General features: G+C 41.8%; 1 protein-coding gene across 1 annotated transcript in view; it reads right to left on the minus strand.

Annotated features, from left to right (window-relative positions):
* The window catches only part of LOC111233836 (potassium voltage-gated channel subfamily B member 2-like), a 37,209-nt gene that overhangs the window by 1,462 nt on the left and 25,341 nt on the right, over positions 1 to 10,406 (minus strand). Inside the window, exon 3 of the mRNA XM_022761741.1 lies at positions 6,077 to 7,823. Within this exon, the coding sequence (XP_022617462.1) occupies positions 6,077 to 7,823 (1,747 nt within the window). The remainder of the gene's footprint in view (positions 1 to 6,076; positions 7,824 to 10,406) is intronic.

Here is a 10,406-nt window from a genome sequence, read left to right on the forward strand (position 1 = left end):
TGTTTCCTTTTGTGTCATAGAAATAACATATATACATATACACATTATTCGTTATCTACCATAATAAATTATTCAGGTTTGAATATTCTAAATATTATTTCTTAAAAGATTTTGACTGTGATATTAAATTAAATAATAGTCATCCACCTTCTTGTAAGTCAATTGGACCCCATTTCCATCTGTAACCAGGTGGTTGTGAGTCCAAGTGCAACCTTACCCCTCAGAAAATTTTGAGAAACATACATTTTTATGAGTCAGATTTTGCATATCTTCGTTTAAGCTGCAGAAACTAAACTTCCCCCAAGTCCCTAAAACCCACAGATTCCCAGACAAATACAGAGGATGCAGATGAACCGGTGGTTGTGGTCCTGCAGACTTACAATATGACAAATGTGGTCACTGTGGTCTATGTGTGAAGAGACAGGATAATATATAACGTGAGCAGACTTATGTCGTAGGATGTAGAGGTGTGGTCCAGCAAACTCACACACAAACATAACACAAAAACACACACCACGAAGTAGGTCACATGAACACATTTATTTGTCTTGCATATTGGTAACTGAAACAATCCCTAAGATTCACTATCATTATGTTGACTTAAAGAAATAATGAATGAGTCTAATCATCACACAGGCTAAACAAAGCAGATGATGGACGAGTGGAACATTAAAGAAACAATAAAAGAAGAGAGCAAGGAGGGAGTGAGAGAATAAGGGAGGGAGGGAGGGAGGGAGGGGCAGGTTTCATAGTGTCTGGATTGTATGTTTGTATTTTATCTAACTGTACAAAATCTAAGTGATCACAAGAACAAATACAAACGGAGATTGTGTGACATTTTCAAATGCCTGTGTGGAGATTAGGTTGTGCATAGCAGAGCCACATCTGGTCAAACTGTACCGAGCCAGAGTAGAGCACCCCCCCCCCCACACATATGGACAGACCGTACCTCTCTGCTCCCAAGCTGCAGCCTGTAGCTTTTGAAAATTCACCTCAATAACTTAAAACTAATTTTTCAGTGTATACATTTGTTGTGACCATATGGAATATTTCACTGGTTTTGCGAGCGTATGTGGGGGCTTCAGGGCTTCACTCCACTTCAGCAGCATTGGTGCTATGTTGTTGTCCAAAACCCACATTGTCTGTTTTTATGTACAATGTTTTATCAGTGTAGTTGTCCCCACATTGTTATATCAAGAGTAATATCATTACTCTGCTGTGCTTTTTTACTATTTTGCTGTGTTAGACTTTTGAATATTGAACCAAAGTGACAGCCCATCTTTTCATAGGTATATTACAGTCTTTTTTTTAATTTTTGTCCCATCACTCATTTGGACAAAAGTAAAGATTAAGATGCACATTTTAGGATTAAAATTAAGATTAAGCTATTTGTAAGTTTTCTCTGAACGTGGTTTCTTGTCAGGAGCGAGTGGTGGTGATTGTCACTTGAGAATAGCTTCAGCCATCGTTGCGTTTACAAGACAGGAGCTTATAATATGTCCTCTGAGCAGCGCTAAGATTTAAGGGCAGATTGGAGGCTACAGTGAGTCGCTATCGGAAAGAAACAAGACAGGCCGGGCCTTGCTGGTTAGCATGTTAACCTCAGTAGAAGGAAAAACGTAACATAGATAAGAGTTAACATTGGTGGGTCTCTCCACCTCTTGTGCTGAACTCACAACATTTCTTCTAGACTGGTCAGTAAACAGCTGTTAATGCTAACGTTAGCTATGTTAGCTATGCTAAGACTTGCAAATAGCTTATTTTGGTTGACGTTAGATTGATTTTATTTGGGCATGATTAAGATAAAGGTTTGGTGTTGCTCACTTTAGTATTAAGTCCACATGGTCTGTGTGCCTTTATGTACATATTCATTTGTATTTCAAATAAGAAGGGGTCTGCTTGGGACACTGGCTCCCAGAACATATTTAGAAATTAGCACCCCATCACTTCCTGTTAAGAAACCTATTAAAAAAAAGGAGTCACACTGCATCTCTAAAGCTGCTATACAGAGGTTGATGCTGACTGGATGTTACATGTAACTAATATTGTGAACACATGCTGTGTTGGCAGCTGTCTTTGCTATGGTTAACCAGCACCACCTCCTGAGTGCCTGTAGTTCATATACAGTGTACTGCTGCTGCTGCAGCACCACAGTGATCCAGGCTGAACTCACTACTGAACATGAAGCCACTGCTTTCCACATACAGCCTCATTTGCTGAAGTAAAATGACATTGTGGCACAGTGAGGTTAAAGTGTAAAGCTAATGCTGCTTGACAACTACAGATGAGTGACACTGACATTGATGAGAGAACAACACAAAAGCTGTAAAGGTCTGCAAACCCTGAGAACCTGAGGATTCACACATCAAAACATCCACTAAACAGAAAAAAACAAGAGAGAAGAACAAAAAACAGAACAAAACAAAAATCTGGCCATATTGTACAGGTTTTTTTTCACCTTCTCATAAATTGTCTATTTATGAAAAGGCACGCATTTTTTAAATATAATGGGATATTAACAACAACACACAGCTCCACATTCCTCTTATAAAAATGCAATAAATTAGTTTTAACTGACAACAAAAAAACTTCATCTAGAAAGAGTGAGTTGGAACATAATGTTATAATTCACTCACTCTGCACTGTGTGTGTGAGCAGTCAGTAGAGCACACAGTTACATGTGCGTTTGAATGTGTCAGCGTGCGTTCAAACTGATGCACAGCTGATCTAATAAAAAGAAAAACACTGGATGAGATTAGACAGAGTGCTACAGAGGCGTCGTCTGTAGAGGTCACTGTTACACTACCTTTACAATACAGTCAGCACCCATGCAGAGCAAGTCAGGCAGACACACACACACACACACCCTCTGTATCTGCCAGTACAGTGTGTGGAGTCACATGAACTGAGGGGACACCTCCTTCAGGGGGGCGTCACCGATGACTGAGGGCCAGGAGGGTGAACATGCACCTCCTTCCTCGACCACCAACACATATATCCGTAGTTTTGTCCATCTTTCCCATTGGCTTGGATAAAACACTCCACAACATAATTGCTGAGGTCTGAGAGCATGGGCGGGTATTGCATGTGGGCCGAGAAATCATTTGCAAAGCAGTCCAATATTGGTGAAAAGATGTATTTATAAAAAATATAAATAAGGTTTTTAAATGTTTTAAAATCTTTGAAAACTCCTTTTATTTATGTATTTTGTATTTTGTATTTTGTATTTTGTATTTTGTATTTTGTATTTTGTATTTTGTATTTTGTATTAAGGCCAATCTCTGTTAATCCAATGATAGGAACTTTTCTGTTGTCGCAGCCAGACCACAGTGTATACTTGTTTACTATACATCCATGGCAAAAACTAGAGCATCAAATGGATATCTGGTTGGCAACAGGAGGAATTAAAAGGAAAGAGAGTCAAGAGACAGATGATGAATCGACAAGTGATCCCCAAGGCGAGGCGATATTTGGCCTCTGTATTGTGATGGGGTCAGATGTGGGCTGCCAACATTTTTGAGATTTTCAAGTGAGCCATGAGGTGGAAAATGTTGGGAACGGCTGATCAAAGCCACTTTATTTGCAGCTTAAACTAGCAGTGAAGTGTTGCTAATAATCCTTTATTGTAGAGGAGAACTGTGTGCACACAACTGCAGTAAAGGGCACAGTATGCCTGAAGGAAACTAGATCGTAAGCCAGAAGTGTCTCTCTGCAAGAACTTTTCTGTGACTTTATAGTCTTGATGAAATGAATCATATAAATAGGGATAATGACTTTGACACTTTCAGAGCCTTGCCTTGTAGTATTCATAGTGTGGCACTCAAAAAACACTGATGAAAGGAGAAGTTTAAACCTGGTCTGGCTGATCACTGTGGAAGTGCTTGTCGGGTTGTCACTTTGGAAAAAGTTACAATAATAATAAGGCTCGGCTGTGGCTCAGGAAGTAGAGTGTGTCGTCCAGAAGGGGCGGTGGTTCGATCCCCGGCTCCTCCAATCTGTGTGTCGAAGTGACCTTGGGCAGTGTGTGTTAGAAGTGCTCTATGTGTAGAAAGAAAGCGCTGCATGAATGTGTGTGTGTGAAAGGGTGAATGTGGTGTAAAGAGCTCTGAGTGGTCGATAAGACTAGAAAAGCTCTATATAAGTGCAGTCCATTTACCAATTGTTGGATGCAGGCAGGTACTTTGTTAGAGGCACGCTGACAACACCCAAACATCCATCACAGATTACTGACCCACTGTGGATCAGTATCTATGATGGATGTTTGGGTAATATTCTCACTGTTTACCTTCAGTTTCTGCTCCACATGATTTTGTTTCCAGCCTGTCTGATTGTCCGGCTGCTCATGGTTCTTGACCCATCACTGTGTTCTCAGATCTCAAATATTAACTTGGAATGTGCCATCTTATTATTGACAGAAATGATAGTCAAAACTACAGAATAAAACCCATGTTGTAATAAACCTCCGTTAATAAGACACTAGTCTCACAGAGACCAAAACAGATGGGGTGTTTGGGTGCTCTTCGTTAACTCTAATACTTCCTGCTCAGCTGGTATGACTGAATTACAGTCAGTTACATTTGGACTGGGTTAAACCTCATGACCCTGAGGGAGGAGCCCCTGACCGGGGGACACAGGCAGTGTGTGTTGACCCACACATGACTGATCAGTGAACTTTCTGTCTTTATGTGTTTATATATCTGCACATTTCACCTGTCTCCTCATGAGAATCAGGTGTCTCATTTAGTTTAGGATTTGTCTCACTCTCGAGGAGTGTGCAAACAGTGGTCTAGCAGTGAATACAACAGCCTTTACATCTGTATTCTTTTCACTTTTTTAACTTTCAAGACCATACTTTCCTTTAGAGTATTATAGAAAAAGGAGAGACAGAAATTAAAAAAAAAAAAGAAAAAAGAAAAAGATACACAAAACAGAATCTATTGTTGAACCACTGAGACAAACATCAGTGTTCAGGATGCAGCAGATGCCTTTGGACCAACAGAATTATAAGAGTGGGACGTTTTATCCTGTATCGTGTGCTTGTGTTTGATCTGGGTCCCGTTACAAGAACATAATACCTGGACAGAGAGAATGATGAGCATGATTGATCATTGATTTTTCAAGTCTTGTAAAATAGAAATTTTCAAAAATTGCTTCGACAAATATAAAAAATATTATTTCCCTCCACCTTCTGTCTTCACTTGGTGTAATTAGTCCATCACAAGAAATAGGCCTAAATAGCAAGCAATAGGAAACTGTAAATTATACCTGTTGAGCTGTATACAAAAACTCTCCAGGATGGTCATAAATATTCTCATTCACACAAGGCTTTGTTTATGCTCATGTCTGAGCCCTAAAACATCAATCAGTCACTGTTTTCCTCTGCAGCATATTAGTCTGATCTTCAAAGAACAAGTCAGCAATGACTGACATGAGACCGTCGTTCAGATAGAACCCAGACCGCGGGCGTGTGCTTCTGACTTCCCTCAATGCCCATTAATAACGCCACAACGTGACAATGCTGCAGGGACACCTGTTTCCTGACAGCAGCGCTCGCCAAAATAAGAGACGAGAGTCCAAAAGTCTTGTGGGATATGACGAGTGCAACTCTCCAGAAAAGCTGCAACAACTCTGAATGCTTTAATGTGTTCCCACACTGTCTTTGTCTACAGGTGCATGACAGGAAGTAGTTGTTATGGTGTATTCTGGGTAGTTGCTGTCTTCCATCCCATCAATCTTTTCCTCTACCCGTCGGTTTGGCGTCCCGGTCTGTAAACCTCTGTCTGCTTTCGGGCTTACATGCTTGTCTCACAGGGCGGTGTCATGCTTCCATCCAGGACGACGTGGTTTTCTCGTTTCTCTCCACTCTGCTCTGCTCCATCTCCTCCTTCTCCTCCACCTCCTCCTCCTCCTCCTCCTCCTCCTCCTTCCTCCTCTCCTTCCATAGCTACTAGCTCCTGGGTGCAGTTAAGCGGGCTGGCTTTAGACAAAAGTGGGCTCGGACTGCTGCTGGAGCCAACAGCAGACCTCTCCATGTGATTCCTCCCCTGGTGGCTTAAGCCTGTGAGCTGCCCTTCACCTTCTAAGCTCCTGGCTGCTGAGCCCTCACCTCCCCCCTGGGAGTTGCCTGGACTGACAGATTGCTGGGCCGGGGACGGAGACTGCACGATTGCCAGCGGAGACTTAACTTCCTGTGTAGCAGAGGTGGGAGGTGTAGAAAACCCGGAAACGATGTCGTCAGAAAGTAGTTGAGCAAGCTTGGCTGAACCCGGGGTTGCCACAGGTGTCATCACTGCCATTAGCACGTCATCTTGGGATCCAATAAAGTCAACCTGGAGGGCTCTTGTTTTCTGAGGGCTACTATAATCTTTCAAGGTGCTGCAGATGCTGTCATAGGTCACTCCACCGCTTTCTGCACTCTGTGGCATCAAACCCACATCTCCAGCCCTTCCTCTGGGGCTGGACACAAACTCATACAAACCCTCTTTGATGATGGTCGCTGGCTGGATGCCGTCAGGGCCTCTGTTCACCTCCATGGCGCTGATCTGACTTAGATCCAAGGGAGGGGGGATGCGCTGGTGTTTAGCTGGAGTTTGACCCTCAGCGCTCACGAGAAGAGAACTTTCTCCTCCTTCCACTGGAAAATCATCCGCCACATTAGAGAATTTGCTGACGTCAGGTGCAGTTTGCCGGCGTTGTGTGGACATCAGTGTTTTCATCTCCATCTGCTCCTCTATAATTTTTTCCTCCTGCTCCTGCATGGTCACTGTCTTGTTGTAAGCTTCTTCCAGCCTCTTCACGTTGAGGTGTTGAGGGGTAGTTTTGTTAGCTGACAACTTGGCCCGATCAGGAGAGCCCAGCTGAGCCACCTCGAGGTAATGAGAGTGTTGAGACCTGCCTGGGCTGCTTACCTCTGCATTGGAGTAGTGTTTGTGGTAGCTCCAGCGGCTGGGTGACAGGTGATTATCCACAGGACACTTGCTGTCCTCTCTCTTTTCCACCAACACATCTGTAAGCTCCATGCTACGTGCAAAAGCATCCTTCAGGTTAATAGAAATAATGCTTCCACTCCTCTTGGCTCTTTCCAGAGCTTCCCTTCTCTTGATGGCCTTCTCCTGCCTCTTCTGCTCCCGGTAGAACTCAGAGAAGTTGTTGACGATGATTGGGATAGGAAGGGCAATGACCAGCACACCTGCTATGCAGCAGAGCCCTCCTACAATCTTGCCCAGCAGGGTTTGAGGGTAGATGTCTCCATAACCAACAGTGGTCATAGTAATGGTAGCCCACCAGAAGGAGGCAGGGATACTGGTGAATTTAGTGGCATCCTCATCCTTCTCAGCAAAGAACACCAAACTAGAGAAGATCATAATGCCCATGGCTAAGAAGAGGATCAGCAGACCCAGCTCATTGTAGCTCCTTCGCAAAGTGAAGCCTAGAGACTGGAGTCCTGTTGAGTGCCTGGCCAGCTTCAGAATCCTCAGGATCCTCATAATTCGGAAGATTTGGACCACACGGCGCACGTTCTGGAACTGCATCACGCTCTTGTTGGACTCAGTTAGGCAGAGGGTCACATAGTAAGGCAGTATAGCCAGCAGATCAATGATGTTGAGTGGTGCTTTGATGAAATCCCACTTGTCGGGTGCTGAGAGAAGGCGCAGCATGTACTCCATGGTGAACCAGGCAATGCAGACAGCTTCCACGTGGGCGAGGCTGGGGTTGTCATTGAACTGGCCAAACTCATCCACCACCTGCAGCTCCGGCAGGGTGTTGAGAGACAATGATATGGTGGAAATGACGATGAACAGGATGGAGATCATGGCCAGGACCTGCAGACAAAGACAAAGTTGTGGGTTACTGCATTAGCAGAGCATATTTGTAATTTCTTACACAGATAGATGAAGGAATGCAGAGATTATGATCCTTTTGGTTCAGACTGAAACATCTCTACAGCTATAAATGATGTGCTGTGTTTTCCAGAGGATGAATCCTAATGACTGACCAATGATCCCCTGACTCTTTCTCTAATGAAATCACCCAGGTGATGTGTTTGGCTGGTTAGGGTTAGGGTTGGATGGTCCCCAGAAGATGAACTAGAAGATGAACCTTAGTGACTTTGGTGACCCCTTTACTTTTATCCTGTTATCCAACATGTATGTCATCATCTACTGGATGGATTGACAGAAAATGATGCACAGACTTTAAGTCTTTCGACATGCCTCTGGTCTTTGTCTTTTGTTTTTATAATTAGTTGAAATCCACAGTAACAATAAAGAATAATGAAAAAATATCTGCACCTACTTTTTTTAATTACACAATAGGATTTATTACAGAGCTGATTAATAATAATCTGGAGGGAAAAGGTTTCAGCTTAGTTGTAATGAATTTACATGTCATAGTTATTTTGTTTTGGGATGCAGCTGTTTGATTTATACACTCTCTCTGTTTCATCATCATTACGTTTTGAACTAACACTGAAAGACCATGTTTTAAGTCAGAGATGATTGTTGTGAGTTTTTCTTTATTTTATTATACATTTTTTTCCAGCAGACCTGCAGAGGTGATGAGCTACAGCATGGTTCATTGTCTCCTCCGAATGCAACTTGTTTAAAGACGGACTTAAGATCAGGAATCAACCTTCATGGCCGCTGAAGACATTGTTCAGAACACACATGACATGAAAAAAGATAAATACTCTAAAACAGGGGTTTTCAAAGTCTGAGACTGTGGGCCTCCCCTTAGACGAACCTTGGAAAACAGCGCACACTCACCCCACCTTAGTGTACTTGCTTTGTTTTGCTCAATTCCTGGATGTCTATGGGATCATGACTATGTTATTTGATCCTGTAGACACTGAACAATTGAGCCAAGACAGCCTAATACTGCTGTTTGACATTACTTGAGACTAAACCAAATACATTAAAAAAAAAAGCCTGTCCTAAGGCTTTTATAAGTTTCTGACTCTGTGAAAGTGGGAAAAACGGTAATTTTCCCCAACACTGCTGTACCTGATCTCTTTAACCAAACCACACACATTTAGGCTAATTTACGTGATCTATTTTGATAACCAATGTAATAACTATTATTAATTAATATTTTTTCCCTTACATTCACCCTTGAAATTGTTTGAAATTGTTCCAACTTTGAAATCCCCTGCTCTAAAGCTATTTATCTGCAGTGTTCATTACTACAAAATTTATTAGAGTCAATCACCAACACTGATTTAGCTGATGAGCCTTAACATTGGGGTAAAACCTTTTATAATGAGGGCGGCAATAAAAGAAAGGTCAGCAAAGGTCACATTTTGATCAAGAAGGAAAAAAAATCTTTCACTTTTTGTAATTTTTCTCCATTTGCTTTGCATGAAATATTGAATAGTTTGATCTCTTTAGGCTGTAAACACTTAAATAAAAACCATCTGAGACGTTTAGATGGAACTACAAATCTGGTAATAGACATAGACATGAATTTTATAAGTGTATCATACATTTTAAAATGTCAAATTTGAATTTATAAAGTAGTAACTTCAACTTTTATCCATAATCCAATAGAAAGAATTGACCAGGACAAGCTGACAGTCCAGCATGAACATTACAGATTCAAGACTGAGTTAGTTTTTGCCCTTGAATATTTCAATTCACAGGGGATATATGAAAATCTGACACAATTATTGCCCCCTGCCCCTGTTCAGTGGTCCTACTTCTAGAAAATAGACTGAGGAGGTTCAACACCACTACCTACAATCTCTGCTCAAAAACACTAACAAGGAGCTCTAAGGTCCGAGCCAAGTCAGGTAGTTGAAGCATGTGTGGTCTGAGTCTTCTCTCTGCAGCCCTTGCTAGGACATTTCAGGATAATTGTAATAGGATTGTGTTGCTATCTATAGAAAGGATAGAGAGAGGTTAGAAGTGGTTACTCATTCTTTCCTCCCCCAACAGGAAGAATCAGGCAATTGTTGGACACCCCCAAGAAAAGCTTTACACTAAAACTAAATAAATGAATTAAATAAAATAGAATATACAGACAGAAGAGAAATTAAAGGCCAAACCAACATAAAGTGTCGTAGTAAGTAGTAGGTAGTAAGTAGTAAGGTGTTGTTCCACCATATGCTGCCAGAACAGCTTAAATGAGACCTGGTGACTGTTAGGACCATAGCGGATAATTCACATCATTTTCATGCTCATCAAACCACTCAGTGACCCCTCGTACTCTATGGATGGAGGCATTGTCATCCTGTTTCTCCAATCATTTTTCTGGTTTTCCCTTTAATTTGTCACCCGTCTGTGTATGTATATATATATATATATATATATATATATAATATGATGTCAAAAATGACTGACAGAGAACCCTGTTGAATGAACAGAGGCTGTGGTGCCTCATGCTCTGTGTGTGCTGCTACATCATGAGTG

The sequence above is a fragment of the Seriola dumerili genome, unplaced genomic scaffold (genome assembly GCF_002260705.1).
Source record: "Seriola dumerili isolate Sdu_G_001 unplaced genomic scaffold, Sdu_1.0 BDQW01000432.1, whole genome shotgun sequence".
In the NCBI taxonomy this organism is placed as follows: domain Eukaryota; kingdom Metazoa; phylum Chordata; class Actinopteri; order Carangiformes; family Carangidae; genus Seriola; species Seriola dumerili.